Source organism: Hemicordylus capensis, chromosome 15 (genome assembly GCF_027244095.1).
Source record: "Hemicordylus capensis ecotype Gifberg chromosome 15, rHemCap1.1.pri, whole genome shotgun sequence".
Lineage (NCBI taxonomy): Eukaryota > Metazoa > Chordata > Lepidosauria > Squamata > Cordylidae > Hemicordylus > Hemicordylus capensis.
In genome coordinates, this window is record NC_069671.1 from 11708592 (window position 1) to 11734425 (window position 25834).

Sequence of the window (25834 nt, forward strand, 5' to 3'; positions counted from 1 at the left end):
ACATTCCCCTTATGGGACGGGGCCGCTCTGGGAAGAGCTTCTGCATGCTTGTGTGCTGAAGGTTCCAAGTTTCCTCCCTGGGATCTCCAACACCGGGCCAAGAGAGACCTCTGCCTGCAATCTGGGAGAAGCCACTGCCAGTCTGTGTAGGCAATAGTGAGCCAGATGGACCAATGGTCTGACTCAGTCTAAGGAAGCTCCCTATGTTCTCTGTACCTTTTCCAACTCTTCATAAGTCCTTCTTAAGGTGCAGCAACCCTCCTTTCCCCCTCCTTCAACGACCAAAACAAAAGTGCCAACCTCTACACACTGGTTGTCACAACGTGATGGCACCTGTTCTCATAAAAGACAGACACCCTGCCCCCCAAGAGCCAACGGTTGAACAGGCCAACCACAGATCCCCTCGGAAACATCAAGCCACTCTCCAGCTTGCATCGTGAAGATAATCTCTTTGGAAGAAAGTCGTCAGTCTCCTCTTTTTACAGTGCAGTGCCTGGAAATCCAGCATCGTCCACCCCCATCATAAATAACATCAGTGCTGCTCTTTCCAATCAGGGGGGAAGAGACTTAAATCATGAGCTGATGGGTTTATTACTGAGCCCGCAAGAAGATAAGGACCTGTGACCAACCCCTTGCACTTAAAACAGGAGATAAATCTCTGGTTCTCCATCTGCTTTGAAAGGTTTTCAAACTAGGGGAGGTGGGAGAGAGACACTGTTAGTGACAAGGGACCTCAGAGAACAGAATCTGCATGGGAGCAACACCTGGTAATAACTTAGGTTGTTGAGCTGGTCTTTTGGTAGGTCTTGTGGCAGGAGCTGGTCTTGTGGTAGGAGGAGAGCTGGTTTTGTGGTAGCAAGCATGAATTGTCCCCTTTGCTAAGCAGGGCCTGCCCTGGTTTGCATTTGAATGGGAGACATATGTGAGCACTGTAAGATATTCCCCTTAGGGGATTTGGCCACTCTGGGAAGAGCATCTGCATGCAGAAGGCTCCCAGTTCCCTCCCTGGCATCTCCAGGATAGGGCTGGGAGAGACTCCTGCCTGCAACCCTGGAGGCTGCCAAGTCTGTGTAGAGCTAGATGTTTTAATTGTGTCTTTAATAGTTTAAACATTTTAAATTCGAATTGTAATGTTTTAATCTTTTTATCTGTTTTTATTGATTTGCTGTAAACCGCCCAGAGACTTGTGTTTTGAGCAGTATATAAATATATTAAATAAAAATAAATAAATTAAATTAAATTAAATTAATAGATGGAGCAAAGGTCTGACTCAGTAGAAGGCAGCTTCCTATGTTCCTAAGTTAGCAGCTGTTTCAGCACCGCCCTAGAAATTCAGAGGTTTCCCCCCACAAAATGGAATTATAATATGGCCACTTCTGAAATTCAGTGTCGACAGTCAGAAGGTCTCTTTGCAATGCTTGATACTGCCTGGCAAAATGCTGGAAAGCTACCACTCTTCCATTCAAGGAAGAGTGACTCTTAAAGCAATTCTTGGACCCAAATGCGGAAGGACCGGAGCTCAGTGTGAGAGCTTCTCCTTTGCATGCAGAAGGACCCAGTTTCAACCCTCGGCATCTGCAGGCAGGGCTGGGAAAGACCCATCCAAAACCCAGGAGAGCCACTGCAAGTCAGGGTAGGCCTTATGGTAGCAAGCATGAAATTGTTCCCTTTGCTTGGCAGGGTTTGCATTTGAATGGGAGCCTACATGTAAGCAGCGTAAGATATTTCCCTTAGGGGATAGGGTTGCATTCGGAAAAGCATCTGCATCATGCTGGCATGCAGAAGGTTCCAAGTTCCCTCCCTACCAGCATCTCCAAGATAGGGGGTGAGAGAGACTCCTGCCTGCAACCTTGGAGAAGCCGCCGCCAGTGTGGGTAGACAATACTGAGCCAGATGGACCAAGGGGGCTGACCCGGTTTATGGCAGCTTCCTTTGTTCAGTATTGAGCTAGATTATCTGACTTGGTCTAAGGCAGCTTCCTAGGAAACGGAATAGGATGCTAAGCAGGGCTTGGGCACCAAGGTTTTTGGTGCCCTAGGAGAAGTTTGACTTTGCCCCATCCCGAGAAGTGAAGAACCCCAGCCAGGGGCAGAGCCATAACTGGGTGGACGGGTTCAACGAACCCGAGCCTTCCAGCTCCCAAGAGCCCCCGGGCTCTCCCCTTCCTGTTTGCTTCATTCTCTTCCCCGCTCCGAGCGAGGCCGTCCCTCCCAGGTGGTGACCCTCCTGGACTTGCTCTCTGGGTGCTGGTCTCACCCCCGTGTGCTGTCACATGTAGGGCCCTGCGTGGCCAGCCCTGGGAAGGGCCAGCCCGGTCCTCCTGCGTTCATTTCCCAGCCGACAACTAAGCAGGCTCGGTGTTGTCCTCCTTTGCATGACCAGCGGGTGACTAGCCCACACTGTTTGCTGGGCCCAGGGAGAGAAGGAGGAGTTCGGAGCCTGCCCGATGCCCACCCGCCCTCTATCGCTGCTGCCTCCGAAGTGCAGAGCCTGCAATCTTCAGGGCCAACCAAACTCTCTGCCTTCCTGAGAGGCAGATTTTAACAGCACTGAGAGGAGCTTCCCTCTTCAAGGAGCTTCCTGAAGGGAGGAGGAGGAGGAGCTTCCATTGAAAGGAGCAAGCTGCAAGGAGAAAGGAGGACTGACAGTGGAGGAGAAAAAATCTCCTTTCCACCCACTAAGCGGACAGATGGATCTCAAGCTATCTAGCTCAGCATCGTCTTCACAGGCTGGCAGCGGCTTCTCCAAAGTTGTAGGCAGGAATCTCTCTCAGCCCTATCTTGGAGATGCTGCCAGGGAGGGAACTTGGAACCTTCTGCTCTTCCCAGAGTGGTGGCTCTATCCCCTGAGGGGGAATACCTTACAGTGCTCACACTTCTAGTCTCCTTTTCATATGCAACCAAGGAGGACCCTGCTTAGCTAAGGGGACAATTCATGCTTGCTACCACAAGACCAGCTCTCCTCTCCCTTTACTTCCATGCTATTTCCCCCCAATCTCCTGCCCCAAAGCTGTGATGTCACCATAGAAATTGCCAGTCAGACCTCTGACAGCAGCAGAGCATACAAGAAGGCCTCTCCAGATTATACCAGGGAAGAGGCAGATTTATTTAGGGTTCTCAGATGGAGGTCCCTAGATGCCATTGGACTACAGCTCCATGGGGATGATGGGAGTTGTAGTCCAATGATATCCCACATTTGAGAATGCCTAATTGGGTGGCAGGGATATCCTTTAGCTGATGTCCAGGAAAGACTGAGAGAGACCAGACACCATCTTTTTACATCAGCAGCTAAAAAACAGAGCAAAACATCTGGGCCACCATATGTGAGAACTGGAAACAAAAAAAAAGGAAGAGAGAGAGAGAAAGAGAAAGAAAGTCAGATGTTCTGTGTAGCTTCTTTTCGCGCCTGAAGCGGTGAGAGACGAAGGTTTAATCAACACTTTTAAAAACAACATGCAAACCGAGAGTGTGGTGAGTAATCTCAGCCAATTTTGGATTTAATACAAATGAAAACTTTACCATATCCTGCAAAAGGAAATGTGACTATGTCACACTACACACAGGTACACACCAGTTCTGGTATTAGAAAGTTGTCTTCCTTAACCTAAGAGCAGCCCTGTTGTATCAGGCCCAAGGCCTATTGAGTCCAGCATCTGGTTTCCCACACAGTGGCCCATCAGATGCCTCTGAGAAGCCCACAGGCAAGAGGTGAGGGCATGACCTCTCTCCTCCTGTTACTCCATCACAACTGGTATCTAGAGGCATCCTCCCTTGGAGGTTGAGGGTAGCTGATAGCCACCAGGCTAGTAGCCATTGATAGACCTGTCCTCCATCCAGGCTAGTGGCTCTCACCACTTCCTGTGTCAGAGAATTCCATTGATTTATTACACGTTGTATGGAAGAAGTACTTTCTTTTGTTGTTCCTAAAATCCCCAGCCTTCAGTTTCATAGGATGACTCACGGTTCTAGCACTATGAGAAAGGGAGAAACATTTCTCTCTGTCCACTCTCTCTCCATGATGGTGAGGACAACATGACTTGCAGCTAGAGCAAATCCAACAACAGGAGGCCAACCCCCTTAATCGGGGGCGGAGCTATAACTGAGCGGAAGTGTTCAAAGAACACAAGCCACCCACCTCCAGGGGCCACTGCCTGGGCTACCTCGCCCCACACCCAGCCCCCGAGGCTTCCTCCTTGCCACCTCACAGCCCTCCAATCCCCCATTCCTGCTCCACTTGCATGCTGCCCCCATGGTGGCTCCTAAAGCTCCAGGCAGCTTTTACGCTCTCCCCAGGGAAGAGAGCTGGTCTTGTGGTAGCAAGCATGACTTGTTAAGCTAAGCAGGGTCTGCCCTGGTTGCATATGGAAGGGAGACTAGAAGTGTGAGCACTGTAAGATATTCCCCTTCAGGGGATAGAGCCGCTCTGGGAAGAGCAGAAGAAGGTTCCAAGTTCCCTCCCTGGCAGCATCTCCAAGAGAGGGCTGAGAGAGAGTCCTACCTGCAACCTTGGAGAAGCCGCTGCCAGTCTGGGTAGACAATACTGAGAGAGATGGACCTATGGTCTGACTCACTATATGGCAGTTTCCTATGTTCCTAACTGGCCCTCTCCATCCCCAGCACAGCATCCCTCCAGTGGATGTTGCTGATGTCTGACTTTTTTTGAGCAGAGGAGAGCTGGTCTTGTAGTATCAAGCAAAATATCTCCCCTTTGTTAAGCCGGGTCCATCCTGGTTGCATTTAAATGGGAGACTAGAAGTGTGAGCACTGTAAGATATTCCGCTCAGGGGATGGAGGTGCTCTGGGAAGAGCAGAAGGTTCCAAGTCCCCTCCCTGGCAGCATCTCCAAGATAGGGCTGAGAGAGACTCCTGCCTGCAACCTTGGAGAAGCTGCTGCCAGTCTGTGTAGACAATACTAAGCTAGTTGGACTAAAGCTCCAACTCAGGATAACGCCCTTCCTATGCAAGCATGAAATGTGCCTGCTCCTTGTGTGTCTGAGCTAGAAATATCAACGGGCTTACTCATATGTTTTCAGCCCAGCCAGTGCCAAGGGGCGATCTCATTTCCAGCTATGGCCAAATCTGTTGATGGGGACATACCCTGGGGCCAATCCCTCGCTCCTAATTGCACAGGCAGCAAAGTTCTCCGAGCAAGAAGCCTCTTCAAAGCTGTATCATCCCCAATAATAAAATATACCAAATCCAATTTGGATGGCATCGATCTTTTTTTAATGTAACTATTTTAGAGCCCAAAACCTAGAGAGGTGCAATTGATCAGCTAAAGAGTCAGACACCGGCAAACAGTGCTCCAAGAGTGAGCTTGACAAATTGAAGATGATAATTTAAAGGGGGGAAATACAACAGCCACAGCAATGTGGATTTTTCTACTTTTTATAGAGGCCTTCAGACCAAGATCTGTCTGATTAGTTAAAATATATGTGTGCGAAATCCACCCTTCAGTACCACTAGATCTCTTTGGTTCCCTAGCTGGCAGCCTCCAGAATTAAGATATGTGCTCACTCCATCTGTCTCCAAAACAGAAACCGGCCACACCGGAGTGTCAGTTTCTGGAACCCCAAGGGATCCATCATCAAGAAGAAACCAGGAGCGACTGCAAACATCTTTTTACAGGTTTCTTTTCTCCATTGCTGGATGAAATTGCAGCATTTCCATAATGATAATCACTCAAAGAACTACACCCACAACACATCCTCACCATGGTAGCTACCCACACTGGAGAAGACAAGAAGAACGAAGCAGCAGGGGGAGGGAGAAAGCACTCATTCCACTGCTTGCTCCTTGAAAACTCCAGTCAAATGCAATTTATTTCTTTGCCTCCTTTCAGGAATCTGGTCTGATTCCCCTAAGCCCTAGTAGACTGTTCCTGGACATGGAGGTTCCACTTTGTTATCGAGGCTAAAGATACATAAATTTGAATAATCCTCTTAAGGTTGTTGTTGTTGTTTTAAAAGAAAAATACAGCAATGCTGCCTACCCTAAGAAATTTGCAGGACATTAAGCCCTTGCATGTACTTATGTATTTAGTTTGTATGCATCCTCCTTTGCCTCTAACCCCCTACTCCACAGGCAGATCTGTCATTGAGCATACAGGGCACGCCCATCAATCTGGTGTGGCTGCCCCCCCCCCTTGCTGGGTACCCCCTCAATGGCTGGCCCCCTCCCCTGCTAACTGAGCAAAGAGGCACCTTTGAAAAAGTGGTGATTCTCTTTATTGAGCGGGGAGAGAGTAACTGGCCATATCCGTCCCCAGCACAGCATCCCTCCAGGGGTTGTTGCTGGTTTCCTTTTTAGACTGTGAGCCCTTTGGGGACAGGCAACCATTTATTTTATTTATTTATATCTGTGTAAGCTACTTTGGGAACTTTGGCTGAAAAGCGGTATATAAATATTCGTCATATTTATACTGGGTTTGCAGCACCAAGGGGGCAGCTCCAAAACCAGGAATTTCCACTGCTGTCCGGGTGCTTGTGCTGGCCTCCTCTGCTTTCCCAGCCAGACCTCAGAGTCCCACAGGCATGCCCTAGATCTCCGCCAGTCAGGGGAGGTGCATTTTTCACCCTGGTTTTTGACGGGGTGGGGGGAGAAGGCAAAGACCTAGAGGATGTTGGTGGGACTCAGGACCAGAGGAGGGGGGCGGAGGATGTGCCAGAGAGTCAGTGCTAGGTAGATCTCCTGGCAAGAAGAGGGGTCTGCACACAATCACCCAGGCCCCTGTGTAAATCGAAGGCTGAGCTCCGATTCTGCTCTGCTCCCAGATCCCCTCCTGTCAGTTCCTTCCTTCCATCCCCTCCCTCAAGCCTCGGCTCCTCCAGAGGGTAGGACTGAGAACGCCCGGGTTGAGCTCCTTCCTCGCTGAGCCATGAAGCTTGCTGGCTAACCTTAGACCAGAGACTTTCTCCCATCCTAACCTGCCTCACAGGATTGTTGTCAGAATCAAATGGTGGGGGAAGAGATCATAAATCCTGCCCTGAGCTCCTTAGAGGAACGGCAGAATATAAGCGCCGTAAATAGCAAAATACCCATATAGATGCATATTTTAGGGCTGTCTTTAGATTTTGTGGATCTGCATACATTCACCAACGGGGTTTGGGAATCCTTGGAGAGGGTGGACTTCTGCCTGACTGCCCCTAAACAGGTGTCATTGAGGAGCAACAGTGAGGAGAAGTCTCTTGCTTTCATGCTCTGCACAGCAAACATCTAGAGCAAGGATTCTCAAACTTGGGTCCTCAGGTGTTATTGGACTTCAACTCCCATAATCCCCAGCCCCAGTGGCCTTTGGTTGGGGATTATGGGAGTTGAAGTCCAATAACACCTGAGGACCCAAGTTTGAGAATCACTGATCTAGAGGCATCTGGCCACCAGCTGTTGGAAAGGGGATGCTAGATCAGGTAACGCATATGGAGTCTGATACTTTGTCCATCTCGAAGTGCATCTTCTACTCTGACTGGCAGCATCTCTTCAAGGTTTCAGTCAGGAGCCTTTCCCAGTCTTACTTGGAGATGTGGCCAGGCCCGAGACTGAACCTGGGAAATTCGGCATGCACACAGTTGCACTACCACCAAGTGTGGCAGACACACCCAGACAACCCATTCTCTTTTAACGAGTTCCAATCCTACTTTTGATGTTGCCTTCTGCATCCGTCAGTCTGCTGTCTGAATCTCTCGGGCAGAAGCTTGCTGCCTGCTATCCCTATAGCAGGAGGGGCTGGGAACACCCTGCCAAAAGGAGGGCCCCCCCAAAAAAAATTTGCCCTCCCCCCAAACCCTTGCACACCGTCCCATTCAGGCCTGACGATGCCACTGCCTCACTCCCCACTCATTCTATTCATCTGAGCATCAAAGACAGGACCCGATTTTGCTACGTTCCCCAGGAAGAGTTGATAAAACACCGGCCCAAGCGCGCCGTTGGGAGAAAGAAAAATGTAATTTGCGACTCCAGATCTGCGAATTTGCCAGAAGGATTTATGATGAGAAAAAGTGCCCCCACGTGACTTTGCCACTTTCACTCATTCACTCTTTTCTCTCTCTCTCACACACACACACAGAGCTATGGTCTGTTTTGCAAAATAAGCAGGAAAGGGTAGCATGGCGTGATGGAGAATTTTCAAAAGGGGTAAACAAGACCATGGCAGGGGGTGGATTGCAGAGAACTCAGTTTCCCCAAAGCAGGAAGCAAGACCCCCTACAGCAGGGGGGTTTTATTGTTGCATTTATTTTTATTTTATTGTTGCATTTATATACCGCCTTTCGTTAAAAGACAACCCCAAGGCGTTCCCAGACCGGGGTTGCTAATGTTGTTAGACTACAACTCCCATCATCTCTGGCCATGATAGCCAAGACTGAGCTGTAGGTCAGTGGTTGTGCAACAATTTTGCCTGCAGAAGCATCCCTGTTTGACAGCTGGGACCTCCATGTAGGGGTGGGAAAGGCTCCTGCCTGAAACCCTGGAGATCTGCTGCAAGTCCCAATAAACAATGCTGAGCTAGATGGGCCAGTGGGCTGACTCAGTCGATGGCAGCTTCCTATGTTCCTATAGATTTTTAATCCAACAAAATCTGGGGACCAAACTTTGGGAGCCCTGCCCTGGAAGATATAGGAGATGGTGAGGATAGAGTGGTGTGCGTGGCAGGGAGGAAGCAAGGCTTTTGGAAAAGAGAATTCTTGGCCCCTTCAGTGAATGACCATTCCCAGGATTCTAGGGGGGATACCCTGACAGATTTTTTAGCATTATTAAATAAAAAATGTACCCCACCTTTCTATATCAGTTCAGAGGCACCCAAGGGAATTTACAACAAAACTATTTTAAAATACAGCAAAAAGCAGGAGAAAGTAGAAAACCACCATATATCAAAGTTAGTCCAATAGTCTGCCAGAACAAAAACATCTACAGCCTTTTATGAAATATCAATAAATGTCCAACCAATAGGGAAGGGAGCATATTTTGTGGGGCAGGGAATTCCAAATCCTAGGAACATAGGAAGCTGCCATATACTGAGTCAGGCCATTGGTCCATCTAGCTCAATATTATCTACCCGGACTGGCAGTGGCTTCTCCAAGGTTGCAGGCAGGTATCTCTCACAGCCCTATCTTGGAGATGCTGCCAGGGAGGGAACTTGAAACCTTCTGCCTGCAAGCATGCAAATGTTCTTTCCAGAGCAGCCCCAACCCCTGAGGGGAATAACGTATAGTTCTCACCCATATAGTCTCCCATTCAGATGCAAACCAGGGTAGACGCTGCTTAGCAAAGGAGACAATTCATGCTTGCTACCACAAGACCAGCTCTCCTCCTATTCCAGTGAGAGCAGAGGCAGTCCTGTCTTTTGCATACTGCCTCTTAAAGAGGCATGCCCAGAAGGCCTCAGGATGAGATGGCCATGTGAGAGAACTAGGGAAACCATTTTAGACTTTTGGCAATAGCCTATGTGAGTAGGCCTGTGGTCACCGCAGGGAGCCTGAATAGTTCTAGGCACAGATGGACTAGAAGCAGCCTGCAGATGAGTGGCACAAAGCAACACAGGCAGCTAAACAGAAAACAATGTCTAACCAGACCCATGCAACATCTTGCTAGGTAGGTTTTCTGAAACCAGAACACTCCGAACTGATTGCAAACCTGTAAACGGCCAGAATATCGATTGCCAGCAAATGGTGTAAACCTGCAATCCCATCTGCTCACAAACAGCAGAGCAAAACCTGAAAAACAGATCAAAGGGCTAAACTTGCCTGCATGTGTATGAATCTGGGAAGGCTGACAACAAGCCGAATTATTTTGGTCCGCATTTGTAGATTTCTGGAGCACCAAATATTCCATAAATGTCAACGTGCACAATAGCTTATTCTGCAATACAGATTGCTGGCAACGTACTGCACAAGTTGCTACAAGTCAAAGCCGACCACCACTGAGTCCCATCCCATTAATTCCACACTTTGGTCCACACACAGATGTTCAGCCCTCCACAAGTCCAACATCACCTCAAAAATAATGCTTTTTTTATGGACAAGAATCTAGGGATGTGCAAGAATTTCACATGAATCTATTCGAATTTGAATTGAATCGGAATCGATTATAATTCAAAACATTGGAGATTCGTTCAAATAGTTTCGAATACTGTCGACTTGATTTGAATGAATCTCCACTCTATTCAATGGTTGCTCATTCTAATCTATTTGATTTGTGCAGATTTCATGCACATCCTTACAGTAATCAACTGCACATCAGTAGGCCCAGACTAGAGCCTGAAGGCACATGATGCAGCGACCGTGCAGATCACTGGAAGATACATATCCAAATATAATGAAGTCCACTGGACCTGCTGAGCAGGTCCAGGTCTGCTTGATGCCTGGATGCGAGGCTGCCTGGGTACCCCATGTCCACTATCTTCCAACGTGAGTCAGAATGACGCAGTGGTTGGACTAGGACCTAGGACAACAACTCATCATTAAAAACAACTGGATTACTTTGGATCAACCGTTCTCTCCGAGCCTAACCTACTTCATAGGGTCATTGTGAAAATGAGAGAGAGAATCAAGCACACACCACCATCAGCAGCTTGGAGACAAAACAGGATATAAAGGAACAGCAACTAAAGAATAAACATATTGTATTTATCTGAATCCAAGACTAGGTTTTTTAATATGTGAAGTTGGGAGTTCATCTTAAATTCAGAGTTCAAGTAAATGCAGGTATTTACCTGTATTTACTTTTGGGGAGGGGGATCACCTTAAAACCTATTCTGGTAAATATGGGACATATGTGAACCAGCTCTTCACATATGTGACAAATGTAAGCTGAACTATGCCCCTGAACTTTCTTTTATTTGAATATTTATCTACTAGAAGCCAAACCTAAGAGACCTGTCCCTCAGTGGTCCCTCAATGACCCTCAGTGGTCATTGCCTGATTCTTCTCAAAGTTTCCACCCATCATGAGGACTAGAAACTCCCTTTTCATTTAACAATTTTCACCTGATTCCAAATAAACCCAGACGAGCAAAGTTTAACCACATAATATTTCAAAGATCAAATGAAGGGTTCTAGAAGAAACCACTGAATTTGAAGAACATAATAAATGCATAAGCAAACTAAGCAGTTATTTGTTTTTCAAATTCAGTGGTTTCTTTCTACAACCCTGCATATGAAATATTATGTGATGATTAAACTTTGCTCATCTCAGTTTATCTGGAATCAGGTGAAAGTCATTAGGTTCTTGGTATCCCTAGCACTGAACCCCCCCCCCCCCCAAAAATCCCCCTGCAATAATGTATTTCCAAAACAAGCAAGTATTATTCAGTGCCCAAATTCAGGATCCGGATATAAGATTCCCACATCATGCTAATACTTCATGGTGCTTTTTCAATGGAGGACATTGGACCCCAGGAGTTCTCAGACTTGGGTCCCCAAATGTACAATCTGGAGACCCCAGTTTGAAAACCCCTGCTGTATCCCAATCTCCGGATAAAGCTACACAGAAGTTTTATTCAGAGCTCAAAAAGGAGCAACCATGGATGTATTCCAGAGACGGCCAGCTAAGCTCTGTCTCTCTCTCTCTCCCATCCTTTTTTTAAAAGATATCCCCTGTTAGCATTTAGTAACCAGAGGAAGCCATACAGCATGTGCCTGAATCCCATTATGCCTCCAACAACTTGATTAAACTCAAGAAATGTGGCACAATGGCCTTCTCACCACCCAACTCGGCTTCCTAGATTTTCATTACTTTAAAGAGAGAGACGAAGAAACTGTCAACATAGATCAGCCAACGTTTCGCCTCAGTAATTCCTTACAAAACGGCCAGCAAGTTCAACTTAGTCAGGCAACACAATTCCACGGAGATGTTCAAGAAGAAGGCTGGAAATGCTAGGATTCAGGGGCGGGGGAGGTTCCCCTCCTGACTAGTAGGACAATATCTATACTTTTCAGTACTTTTTTTTTTTTTTTGGAAGGCGAAAGGTTGGTTAACTCGTTTCAAAGTGCACAGAGCAGAACTCTTCTCTAAGCCAACAATCCCCAAACTCATCTGAAGATGGGTGCATACCATGGTGCTGCGGGGAACAAAAACAAAAATTGAATACTCCAGTTGGAAGGGACCTTAGAGGTCTTCTGGAAAGCTGGTCTTGTGGTAGCAAGCATAAATTGTCCCCTTTGCTAAGCAGGATCTGCCCTGATTGCATATGAATGGGAGACTACATGTGTGATCAGTGCAAGATAATCCCCTTGGGGGATAGGGCCGCTCTGGGAAGAGCAGAAAGTTTCAAGTTCCCTTCCTGGTATTTCCAAGATAGGGCTGAGAGAGATTCCTGTCTGCAACCTTGGAGATGCCGCTGCCAGCCTGTGTAGACAACACTGAGCTAGATGCACCAATGGTCTGACTCAGTAGAAGGCAGCTGCCTATGTTCCAGGGTTCCCAACCCCGGCTCAGTACAGAAAACTGCTGCAGCCTCCCTGACAAATGGTTGTCCATTTGACCATCTCCAATGGAAGAGGGCCCACCCCAGCATGAGGCAGACAGTTCCACGGTCAAACAGCTCTTACAGTCAGAAGTTATCCCTAATATCCAGCCACAATCTGTTGTCCTTGTAATTAAGAACATAAGAAAAATCCCTGTTGGATCAGGCCCAAGGCCCTTCTAGTCCAGGATTCTGCATCAATGCAATGGCCTGCCAGGTGCATTGGGGGTGCCACCCCCCCTCCCGTGGGTGCACCCTCACACCTGGTGTTCAGGGCCTCCCCACTCTGATCCTGGTGGAACTACACAGCTATGCAGGCTAGCAACCATGCATTGAAACCCCGATCCTCCATGAATTAGTCTAATCTCCTTTTAAACCACATTTGGCAGCAGCAAATTCCATTGTCCTAACTACAGACTTTGTTTTTAAAAGTACTCCCTTTTCTCTGTTCTGAATCTCCCAGCATTTAACCTCAACACATGACCCCACACTTTAGGAAACATAGGAAACAGCCATATACTGAGTCAGACCATTGGTCTATCTAGCTCAGTATCGTCTTCACAGACTGGCAGCAGCTTCTCCAAGGTTGCAGGCAGGAATCTCTCTCAGCCCTATCTTGGAGAAGCCAGGGAGGAAACGTGAAACCTTCTGCTCTTCCCAGAGTGGCCCCATCCCCTGAGGGGAATCTCTTACAGTGCTCACACATCAAGTCTCCCATTCAAATGCAACCAGGGCAGACCCTGCTTAGCTATGGGGACAAGTCATGCTTGCTACCACAAGACCAGCTCTCCTCTCCTAACTAACTTTATTATTATGAGAGAGGGAGAAAAACATCTAGCCACCTGATCCACCATGCACAATTTTATACACCTTTGTCATGTTTCCACCTACCCCAGTCACTAAAAAGAGCAGACAGGACAGATTTGGATGAACTCCTCTGGAAGATCAGTTCCTAGAAAGGAACCTGGATCATCCAACATTTTGTCACCCTTCAAAGACAAATAGAAATTCTTCATCTTTGCATACCTGAAAACCTCTTTGCCCTCATCCCATACAAAAAACACCTTACAAGAAGGCCTAGAGATTCCAGACCTGCACAGATCAATCTGATATACATTCATCAGAAAAAGCCCATTAGGATTACGTGATTTTCTGAGCATTCCTGGAGGCAACACCAAAGTTCTGCACCAAGTTTTTCACACCCAACTTTGAGTTTGCATCTTCTCTGGAATGGAGATGTGCGTTCACATATTGGCCAGATTTACCCACAAGTCCCTGTAAGCTATCAGGGAGCACTTCACACACAATTTGGGTTTTTCATTGCACATTATAGTACAGCCCAATTTATATCCAAAGTTTTAAAAATCCACTTTTTGCATTGGTTTTGTGGGGCGCAACTTCAAACTCACAGTAAAAGCCTCACAGAAAACCTGCAGTAAAATCTGCTGTCTGGGAAAGTACCAAGTGAAATTAAGAATGATTTGGGGGATTTCTCCCAAGGAGAAAGATCTGAGGATCATCACAGGGGAAGCCAAACAAGATTCTTTGAGACAAGGGGGGGGTGTCTGCACATGCCTAAAATTTTTTTCCCAAATGGAAAATGTACAAATGGGTTCAGCAACACCCAACTCTAGAAACAAAGGCTGACATTTGACGAAACTGACTAGACAAAGTCCTGTTGAACTTTAGAGTAACTCCAGAGAAATTTAGTTGGGAACTTTCCAACTAAAGTAATAAGTTATCCTGCAAAAGGATAGCAGTCCTAGTGGGTCAAGCCAATATATGGCTCAGTTTCCCCAAACATCAGGTAACAGGCACAGTTTTCCCCAGAATGAAAGCCCAACGCACTTACAGCTGAAATAATATGGGTTATTTTCCAAGGAAGAGCTAACCATCCTCAGAGAAGACCATCCTTAGTGCTTCTGCCTAAAGCACAAGAAGCAGGCACACAGACAGTTCCAAGTTCGATCCCCGGCATCTCCAAAGAGGACCCTAAATCCTGAGTATGCATTTGATCACTGTAATGTGTCATAATGTGGAGGCGGAGGATGAGAAGCTGCTGGTGCAAAAAAAAGCATCCCCAACGCCGTCTCGGCATGTTGCTGCTTCACCCACTGGGCCTGGGTCCTTCCTCCAGTCCCAGAGAGGCCAGCAATACCACAAACAGCCCTGAGAGAAAGAGGAGGAACCATCAAGGCGAGAAAAAAAAACCTGTTTTATTCTTTTAATGATTCGTTATTGATTTTATGCAAGCCGCTCGGGGAGCTTTGTTGGCTGAAGGGCAGGGTAAAAAGGCTTTTAATTAATTAAATCCCATTCCCAAAGCACGCCACAAGAAGAAAATTAAATAATTTCTGGCTCCTCCAAGCTCAAGGCACCCATCAACAGAAGAGGCTGTCTGCTGCCTCTCTGCCTGATTTAGTACTCTGCGCCGGCCTCCTGTCAATCAGCCAATCTGCAAGGCGGCTAATTCTGTAATGACTTTGTGTTAGGCATTAGCAGATCATTCAATGACTGTTAGCAGAAACGTGCAGCTGAACTGCCCGGCCTTAGAAGAGGTTCACCACTGCCTCTCTGAATGAGTTGCTACCCGGGGCTCACCTCCTTCTCATCAAGAGACATGTTCTGAACAGTAATGGGTGAAGAAATAAGGGCTGAGTTTCTGGGGCTGGTGGGGGGACCGATTGCTCTTACTCTCGGATGCCTTAAAAGGATTTAGGGCCACAGGAGTGAAACATACCCCTCCTGTTTTTATTATTAAGGAACAAATGTACGCAGGATACTACTACCACCTTGCTGAAGCTAAACAGGTCGAGATCTGAACTCTGGATGAGAAGCTGCCTGGGGAACTCTGGGGATACCTCTTGTTCACAGCTCCAACAAAAATCCATTTGGAGATGGAACCTTAGCTCAGTGGGAGAGCATCTGCTTTGCATGGAGAAGGTCCCAAATTAACTCCCTGGCAGCATCTCCAGATAGGGCTGAGAGTTACTCCTGCCTGAAACCTTGGACAGCCACTGCCAGTCAGTGTTGACAGTACTGAGCTAGATGGAACAGTAGTCTGACTCAGTACAAGTATTATTATTAATTATTAATTATTAATAATTATTAATAATTATTATTAATTAAACCGCCTTGGGGTTGTCTTTTAACGAAAGGTGGTATATAAATGTAACAATAAATAAATAAATTATTATTATTATTATTATTATTTTATTTTTGTTATTACATTTATATCCCACTCTTCCTCCAAGGAGCCCAGAGCGGTGTACTACATACTTGAGTTTCTCTTTCACAACAACCCTGTGAAATAGGTTAGGCTGAGAGAGAAGTGACTGGCCCAGAGTCACCCAGCTAGTTCCATGGCTGAATGGGGATTTGAACTCGGGTCTCCCCGGTCCTAGTCCAGCACTCTAACCACTACACCATGCTGGCTCGAACACACTTCTATTTCAACGGTCACCAGTGACCAGAAAAACTTCACCTGTTGCATCAGCTGCAGTGTATCTGTTAAAGGCACAGGAGCTTGAGGAGCAGAAGGGAGTGGCAACCTTAGTCTTCCGCAGTGGTGATGAAGCTAAAAGGACTCTGTGGAGTTAGGAAGGACAGTTTCCACATGGCAAATGTGGTGAAGCCGGCTGATCAGGAGAGCCAGGAAGCCTCCCGTTCCAATCTGACATCTGCCTTCAACTCAGTGGATGACTACTTTCTCCACAGCTTCAGTCTTCCATCTGCAGGATTGTCGTAGGCATGGCTGAGATCAAGCCAGCACTCAAGCTACTCTCAGGTGCTAAAAACAAGTTTCGGGGCACCTTAAGAAGAATCCTCCTAGAGCAACTACTTGTTACCCACAGAGGCCAATCAGATGCCTCTGGGAAGCTTCCCTGTGTGAAGAAGGAAGAGGCTCTTGAGCATGTACAGAGGTATTCTGTCACCACAGGCAGACACTCAGGATCCTGCCTTCCAGGTGTATGTGAAGGATGGAAATGTGGATTAGTCAGCTTTGTCCCCGATTCCTTTCCTAATCATCCCCAGGATGAAACTGACAATTTATTCCTCCCCACATTGACCATCACACCAAGATCTCTTTCCTGGTTAGTCACTGTCAGTTCAGACCCTGCTAGGTCACCCGACAAAACCGAACAGCAGAAATTCAGAACGGACAACATTTAAACCTTATCCTTCACACAACCTCCAAATCATTTGTGGAATTTGCCCAAGAATGGAGTGACGGGCACCAGTTTAGATGGTTTTTAAGGGGCAATCAGGCTTATTCATGGACAAGGAGAGATCTGGCAAGGGCTATTCGGATAGTGAAATGGGACCTCCATATCCAGAGGCAGTCTACCTCCAAACAACATTTGCAGAGGGGAGGGCTGTGGCCTTCCCAGAGGCATCTAGATGGTCTCTGCGAGAAACAGGATCCTGGGGGAAACAGAACTTTGGTCTGAAAATAAGCAGGGCTTTTTTAAAATATTCTAAACTTCTCAAACGAAGGCTACAAATATTTATATACTGCTTTTCAACAAAAGTTCCCAAAGCAGTTTACATTGATATAAATAAATGAAATGGCTCCCTGTCCCCAAAGGGCTCACAATATTTTATTTATTTATTTATTTCTCTGTGTAAACTGCCCTGAGCCATTTTTGGAAGGGCGGTATAGAAATCAAATTATTATTATTATTATTAATAATAATCTTAAAAGTAACATAAAATAGACACCAGCAACAGCCACTGGAGGCATGCTGTGCTGGGGATGGATAGGGCCAGCTGCTCTCCCCTGCTCAGTAAGGAGAATCACCATTTGTAAAAGGTGCCTCTTTGCTCAGTTAGGTGCTGCTTTGATCCAAACGCTGAGCGGATCGTAGCCTTCCCCACTCCGTTTAGCTGCAGGGCATGAGGAAAGAAGCCACAGGCAACACAAAAAGCCAGCTCTCCGACTTGTTGAGACTCCCACAAACACACCCCCTCTCTTCCACACAACTTCTCTTGCCAAGGACTTGGGAGACTAACAATAACGGACTGGCAAAGGAAAGGTCACACTTGAGGGGCTTACCTGTGCAGAAAAGGGCTACCAGGAGTGAGGAGAGACCTTTGAAGATCTCCGAGCCAGACCAAGGAGTCATGATGGTGATTTCGGGCTGCAGGTGTGTCCAGAGAGCAGCTGGGAGGCTGAGTAAGCACAACGCAAAACTCCGGCAGTTCTTCAGTCCGGTCTTCCTCCTTCGCTCCCAATTAAGCAAGAACGGGTCTGACCTTGGCCAGTGATTTTCAAAAAGGCATTTCAGTTTAGCCTGGGGGGGCTTTCCCTCTGTATCAACAAGCAAGATCCTGGAGTTCTCCACGCAACCCGGCGGTGCGGTCCATCCTCCAGGAAAAAAACTACCTGCGCTTCCTCAACAGACTCACCACCGGCTGCTCCGGATCGACCCGAGGAAGCAGTTCCGACGGGCGCGTTGCCTTGGGGAGGGAAGATGCCGTTAGATCCCACAGGAAACGGCGTGGGGCGGGGGGGCCGCGGGTTGGACAGCCAGCAGTAAACAGGAGATGGGGGGGGGGGAATGTCGTTCCGAGAACCCCCAGCTCGGTTTCCCAGTCAGCCCGGGGCGCCCCCCAGCCGCGAGCTAAGCCCCCCCAGATCGCCTCCAGACCTTGCCGGGGTGCGCCTCCCCCCCGCGCGGCATAGCTGGCTGGCGCTTCCTAGGCACGGGCTCCTGGCCGCCGCGGCTCTTCTACACCAGCTGGGGGGGCAGCTGGGGACCCCCCCTGGCGGCATCGTGGGGACTGGGCCAGCCGCCACTGCCCTGGGGGGCCCTCTTCTTCCTCCACGCCGGTCCCATCGCCACCCGGTTTAAAAGCAAAGCGTGTCCGGGGGGGGGGGGGATCGATCGGAAAGGAGAGAGAAGCGCGCACAGCCCGCCTGTTCGGTTCCTGGCACAAACTCGCTTGCAAAGCCAGAGAAAAAGAAGAAGAGTGGGATGGCATGGCGGGGGGGGGAGGGAGGGGGGGCGCTGCGATTGACAAACTATCTGAGCCAATCTCCTTGCCGGGGGTGGGAAGGACAGCCCAAAGGGACTTGTAGAGGCAGGCAGGCGGGGGGGGGGGAGGAGATCCAGGCAGGCGGGGGGGGGGGGAGGAGATCCAGCCAGGCAGAGCGGGTCTCTCTGCCTCGCTTCTCCAAGCGGGTGCCTTCCCCCCCCCCCCCGCCCGCATTTATTTTATTTATTGTTGCCACTGGAACGAACGGAAACAAACAAGCGGGACGGGGGCATTCCGACAGGCAAAGCCCGCCCAGTGGCCGCCACTGCGGGCTGGCTTGGGGCTGGCTGCGTCGTGTGAACAAGGGAGACGTCAGCGCCCAGGTGCAATAATCCGATGCAAGGCTACAGACCGGGGAGGCTTGGATGGAGAGCAGCTCCTCGCTTGGGGGACAGGAAGGACACTTGGGGAGGGAAATCTGGGCTATTACGTGTGTTGGGCAGGGCTGCCGGTAGGGGGCGGCTGGGGCAATCTGCCCCATCTGCCCCAGCAAGCCCCCCCAACTTTGTACACACATGCATAAGTGCTTTTGGGGAGGCAATATCACACCTGCCCCAGGTCCCATAAATTTTTTGAGCATCAACATGGGGTGGGGTGGGGTGGGGGACTACTCACATGCTTAGGGGGATCTGCACCCCCCCAAACCCCATTCTCTGGGCAGGGGACACTCCTCCCATGCTCAGGAGTGAACTTCTAGTCCTGGACATCGATCCTCAGAAGGAAGGTTGTGCCAACTGAGCTTTGTAAACCTATTTAGGGTGGCGGCAGTGGGGGTGATTTCGTTTTTGTTTCTTGCCAAGGGATGGGGGTGGCGGGTGGGGGGAAGTGACCATGGCTTCCAAGAAGGCCGGGTTCGTTGTGTTGCAGATGGGATGCCTTTAATTTTGGGAGTGAAGCGATGAGGTTGGAGCTGTAGCTCCGTGGCAAAGCCTCTACTTTGCATGCAGAAGGTCCCAGATTCAATCCCTGGCAGGACTGAATCTCTAGGTCGCGCTGGGAAGTCAGAAATGCTGGACAGCTGCTTCCAATCTGTGCAGATTGACTGATGATTTGACTCAGCAGAAGGCAGCTTCCTATGCAGAGGTGCACCTACGTAATTTTAGAGCCTGTTCCTAAAGGCATTTGGAGCCCCACCACCACCACAGCAAGTTAAGCATAATCCCCCTACACACACACACACACACACACACACACACTATTGTTAACAATATGTGGGTCCTGAGGGCACAAACAGCAACTGAACTCACAAGAATAGAAGAAATCAAGTATATTTATGCAAGTATGCATTTGCAGAAACATGTCAACACTCCACATATTCCCATCCCACACAATGGCACTCTTACCCCTGGACTTGGGGGCCAAAGTCCAGGGCCTCCCCCCCTGCTCCCCCCCCCCATCCTCCTTAGTCCTCCTGAGTGGTGTGGTGGCTGCTGGCCCACACTGCGCTGTGAGGCCGAGTGCAAAGCACCTGTGCCAGGTGTTTAGAGACAGAGTGGGGAGAGAAATATGTGGGATGTGAATATGCTAAGTTGCCTGTTGAAATGTTTCTGCTCTTGCATATGTACCTGTCTTGTATTCTCACATTCTTGTGAGTATGATTTCTGTTTGTGCTCTCAAGAACCCATGTATTACAAATATGGGGCGTGTCATGGGGTGTGGGTGGATGTAGGGGGATTGATGCTTAACTTGCAGCGGGGGAGCTCCAGCAAGGGCCCTCCCCCCAAGCCTTTAGGGCCAGGCTTCAAAATTAGTTAGGTGCACCTCAGATCCCACACATTTCTTTCCCCACTTCACCCTCCATCTCTAAAGTACCAGGCACAGGTCACAATCCCACTCGGCTGCCTGGCACAGTACAGGTCAACAGCGACCACACCACCCGGGCGAGTCTAAATTGGGTTTGGGAGCCCCCAGGGGGTGTAGAGGTCCCAAAGTGGTTCAGAATAAAGCATCCGAGAGAAACCCAACCATAAAAGAAAGGAAGGGGGAAAGCAACAAACATTAAGGGAACCGGAAGCAGAATGGAAATACATAAAACCAGCTTCAAAGATTTTCTCAATTAAAATTTTCATCCAAAAACCAGCTGAAACAGATGGGTCTTCCAGGCCAATCTTAAAAAACTCAGACCTGGGGGTGGGGGAGATGTCTTGGCCAATCCCCTTGGGTAGGGAGGTGATGTCCATAAATGCAGAGTCCGGTGAAAAGACTCTTTCCCTGGTCCCTACTGGCTGCGTCTGGGACCACAACAGACTAGAGCCTGACCCGAGGACCATAAGGCCCAGGCGGGTACAAGTGAGTGAACATATGTGCACTAGATCCGCCTGCATAAAAATAGCTTGAATTTATATACGGCTGTGCATAGGCTCAAAACATTGAAAGTAGGTTATCTGATTACCCCATTAAGGCTGCACTGAATTCCACACTAATTATGCAGTGCGCCAAGCAAATTTCTTTTGTCCATCCTGACCTGCCTGCCAGTCAGTTTCACTGGATGGGCCTGGGTTCTAGAGTGTTTTGAGAAAGAGAGAGAAAATCTCTCTCTCTCTCTCTCTTTGGATCAGGCCCAAGCCCTATCTAGTCCAGCATCCAGTTTCACACAGTGACCCACCAGATGCCTCTGAGAAGCCCACAGGCAAGAGGTGAAGGCATGTCTTCTCTCCTGCTGTTGCCCCCCTGCAACTGGTATATAGAGGCAACGTGCCTCTGAGGCTGGAGGTGGCTTATAGCCACCAGACTAGTAGCCATTGATAGACCGGTCCTCCACGAATTTGTCTAAGCCCCTTTTAAAGCCATCCAAGCTAGTGGCCAGTACCACATCCCTTGGCAGAGAATTCCATAGATTAATTATGCACTGTGTGAACAAGTACTTCCTCTTGTCGGCCCTGAATTTCCTGGCCTTCAGTTTCATGGGATGACCTCTGGTTCTAGAGTTACAAGAGAGGGAGAAAAATTCCTCTCTGTCCACCCTCTCTACTCCATGCATAATTTTATACACTTCAATCACGTCTCCCCTTAGTTGCCTCTTTTCCAAGGTAAAGAACCCCAGATACTGTAGCCTAGCCTCATAAGGAAGGTGCTCCAGGCCCCTGACCATCTTGGTTGCTCTCTTCTGCAGCTTTTCCAGTTCTACAATGTCCTTCTTAATTTTCCAGTCCTGCTATGTTTTCTGGCCAATGCAGTTTTGCCAGTACACAGAAAAAGCCACAACTGGCTCCCCGCATAACAACCAGAATTGCTACGGTCGTTATAAATACATTTTGATATGACTGTCCCCTGTTGAACTATGCCCATGGTTCTTTACCATAGCATTCCAGATCATCTTTTTGAACTGGTTTTAAAGAGATTGTTTTGATGTATGTCATACCTGCCAGCATGTCCCTATTTTCCCATTCACCTGGAAAATAGGGACATGTTGGCAGGTATGGTATATGCCGAAGGATGAGGGCATGCCTACAAAGGCCCTTGTTGCTGTTTTAAAAGGAAACAAAGGTGGCAAGGCTTCCCAGAAGATGGAACTGGACTAAACCAAACAGTCCGTTTCACACACCTTCTCTGAATTCTATGGGACTTGGGAGAACAGCTGCAATTATGGATAGAGAAACAAAAGCAAGAGATTTGGGGGCGGAATTCCCTGCATGCAGAGGCCAACTCGAGCCCTCCAGAGGTCATGCCCAGCCAGCATTTGCTGGCTGGGTGCATTTCTTTCCCTTTCTCTCCCTTGCGGGGGGGAGAAGAAGAGAAATAAATGCATCCAGCCAGGCAACGCTGGCTGGGAATGAACTCCGGAGGACTTATGTGGGATCCTATTCCTAAGCCAGAGTGATACTGGACACACAACAGCCACACAGCACAGCCCCAGGAAAAGGCAGCAAGTTCCGCATGTATACACCTTGTTCCTAGCAAAGTTTTTACTGCCTCCAAACTTTTGTTGGATGATCACAAGAATTTTAAAAAAATCACCACCAACTTTGTCTCATATGTGCCAACAAAACATACTGGCTGACATCCTGACTAAATATGGGAAGAGAGCTGGTCTTGTGGTAGTAAGCATGAAAGGTCCCCTTTGCTAAGCAAGGTCTGCCCTGGTTTGCATTTGGATGGGAGACTACATGGGTGAGCCCTGTCAGATATTCCCCTTAGGGGTTGGGGCCGCTCTGGCAAGAGTAACTGCATGCTTGCATGCAGAAGGCTCCAAGTTCCCTCCCTGGCAACATCTCCAAGATAGGGCTGAGAGAGACTCTCACAACCTTAGAGAAGCCGCTGCCAGTCTGTGTAGACAGTTCTGGCCTAGGGCAACTAGACCTATCAAACCCTAGCACAGGATCTCTCTAGCACCTGTTGCTGGTGTCTGCCTTATATTTCCTTTTAGATTAATAGTGCTTTTAGCATAGGGAGCCATCTTTCTTTTTCGATTTTACTTTATTTTAGCGTAAACCGCTCTCTGTAAATCGCTGAGCATCTGGTTGAAAAAGCAGTATATAAATATTTTTGGTAGCATCAGCAATAATTTAGACAGGATGCCAGCCACTGTTTCTAGTTTCCAGTCCAACCTCTGTGTTCAACTTCAAACAATACTCCAGTTCCATCCAACTGGGACAAATGGTGGAGCTGACAAACAATGGTGAGATTTAGAGATTAAACAGAGAGGCTAGGGCTTTTGACCCAGCTGGGATACAGCTCCAGATGATGGGAATTAAAAGATTTTCTGTACTATTCAGCCTCTCAGGCCTCCAAGCCACCTGCCTGCCTGAAAAATGAAAAATTGGGACAAATGTGCGGGAGAAACAATGGATTAGAGCCCTGCTCTAATTTTCAGTAAGGTTAGACTCAGGAATACAGAACTCAACTGCAAACAACTGTTCCTGGAAGAAAGCATTGACTTCTTAGGCGCATCGGTGCTTTCTTCCCAAACTGTCTCTTTTGTCCCACTTAAAGAAAAAAAGGAGGGAATCTCAAAACAGAAATAAAGTTTATTCATCAGGACCGGCTTGGGCTCTTTTGTATCATCTGCCAAATCTGCATGGTGTCTGTATGAATGTGGGAAATGAAGATGTCGTGGACTGTGACATTTTGGAAAGGGTTGTTCTTTTCACAGCACAGTACACAGACTGAAAAGCATCTTCCCGACAATGCAGTTTGTGCTACAGTGCTTGCAAAGTATTCTTGTAACAAGTTCTTGTCAGCTGGGATGAGCAGCTAAGCCATGTTCCCTGTGGGTGCAAAAGCCTCTGGGGCTGTTATTGTTCTGGTTCAAGAATTGAGAGAACCCTGCAAATGGGAAAACCACTTGGAAGAGGGTGATCTGGAGAGGAGAAATGGTTAAAACCTGACGTGCTTCCTCCCCACTGCTGCATCTCTGTGCTCAACTGCACCTCTGGATGCAGCTTTTCAGGCTAAAAAAGAGACAGCGGGACTACAGTGATACATGTTTCCATGGAGCATGTAGTGTGGCTCTTTCAGGGGCTTCCTTTTTTCCCTCTGGAGAATGGAAAGAACAAATACACAATGCACACAATAATATACTGATTGTTCTAGCCTGGAGACAGAAGCTAAGATGTCCCTGACAGTAGTTTTCAAGTTCCTCTTGAGGGAGCCCTGGGGTTATGCGAAGATATCAGGGGGTTCTGCACTCCCCTGAAAGACAGCTTCACAACACCAGGGGATCTTTGGGGCAATAGTTAGGCCCAATAAAAGCAGCAAGTGTTCTACAGGAACAGACTGGAATAAGTCTTTGCAGGCTTCTAAAATGCAAATAAAACCCTTAAGCAGCATGTAGGAGCTCTTCAGCAAATGAACCCATGCAGAAAGGCTTTACCTGAAGGCAGAAGATTTGCAGACAACTGTCAAATAAGCAGTAAAACCATCTTGCCTTTCAAGGGACCAAGTTGTAATAACAAAGATTCCTTGGCTGCAATTGGCCCTTCAGTTAGCCTATCAGATTGTTGGCAGCTCTGTATAAATCGTGCTGGGCCTGGTCAGCCCGCACTTCTGATTATAATCTCAGTGGGCCACTTTAGACATCACATGGAACCATGATAAATCTTGGTTCAATACACCCTCACTGAGCCTTGGGGCTGGGAACATGCACTTCCCCCTCTCGTGCCAGAACAAGCTTCCAGATAATTCTACTTCCAATAGAAGAGAGAAACAAACCAGGATCGGTTTGTTACGTGTTCCCTGTTTGTTGTGTTCCCTGGCTGGTTGGGATTACTAGGTATTCCCTGACTGGGTGGGATCACTAGGTGAAGAGTATGATTGTTAGGGATGTGCACAGAACCTGTTCGGAGACTCTTTATGGGCCTCTGAACCAGTTAGAAGAACCAGCAGTTCCGCTGGTTCGAAGGCAGTGGTCTCCCTTTAAGAATGGGGGAGGGTGCACTTACCCCTCCCACCGCTTCCTCCCGCCGGTATCCGTGTTTCTTAATGCCCACCAGGGCAGCAGCATAACTCCCTGCCGCCCCTTTGCCCTCATCTTCCAGATATGACCAGAAGTTGCTGATGCGCCTGCGTGCGCTAGCACAGGTAGGCATGCATGTGTGATGTGCGTGCGCCCGTGCCAGCACATGCAGGCACATTGGCAACTTCTGGTCATGTCCAGAATACGAGGGCAGCAGGGCGGTACGCTGCCGCTCCAATGGGCATTAAGAAACACAGATGCCGGCAGAGGAAAAGCAGCGCGAGGGATAAGTGCACCCTCCCCAGTTCTTAAGAGGAGACCCCCGCAGCCTTGGAGCCTGCGGTTCCGTACACATCCCTAATGGTTGTGAACGAGGTATTCTGGGGTCATTCTAACCCCAGTCTTGAGTTAATCCTACCAATTTCCTTGAGGTAAACCAAGATCTGAAATCTGTTTCCAACCATGAGTTCAAATTGTGTATTCTTTCCGGGAAGTTGGCTAGAATCAACCCAAATTGGTTGGTGTGGACGCCATGACTTATCTAGGTTTGTTTTTAACCTCTATCAGAAGAAGAATCCTTCTGTGGCACACACAGGCAGGGGATGGTGGAGCATACACTCACGAGATTCAGAGATGTTGCAGGGAACAGGTTCCGTGCACATCCCTAACAATCATTAAAATAAATCTTAGGTGTAACCCTAAGAAATGTCATGTGTAAATCATCCTATAGTGCACAGCAGGGGTTCTTGGCATTGGCTCCTCAGATGTGGAACTACAACTCCCATCATCCACAGCCACAATGATGGAAGGATGATGGGAGTTGTAGTCCAACACCACCTTGAGTTGGAAATTCTAGTATGCACCATTCAGTGCAATAAACTAAGCTAATTTCCCAGTTCAGAGATTCCTTTATGTGACATTAAATATACATCCTTCTCCGTTACCA

The 25834-nt window shown here is 48.2% G+C and overlaps 1 protein-coding gene across 1 annotated transcript in view; it reads right to left on the minus strand.

Moving 5' to 3' along the window:
* The window catches only part of TMEM132B (transmembrane protein 132B), a 322459-nt gene extending 304078 nt beyond the window's left edge, over positions 1–18381 (minus strand). The window contains exon 1 of the mRNA XM_053280195.1: positions 17512–18381. Coding sequence (XP_053136170.1) covers positions 17512–17581 — 70 coding nt within the window. The 5' untranslated portion in view covers positions 17582–18381. The remainder of the gene's footprint in view (positions 1–17511) is intronic.
* Positions 18382–25834: the final 7453 nt, after the last annotated feature.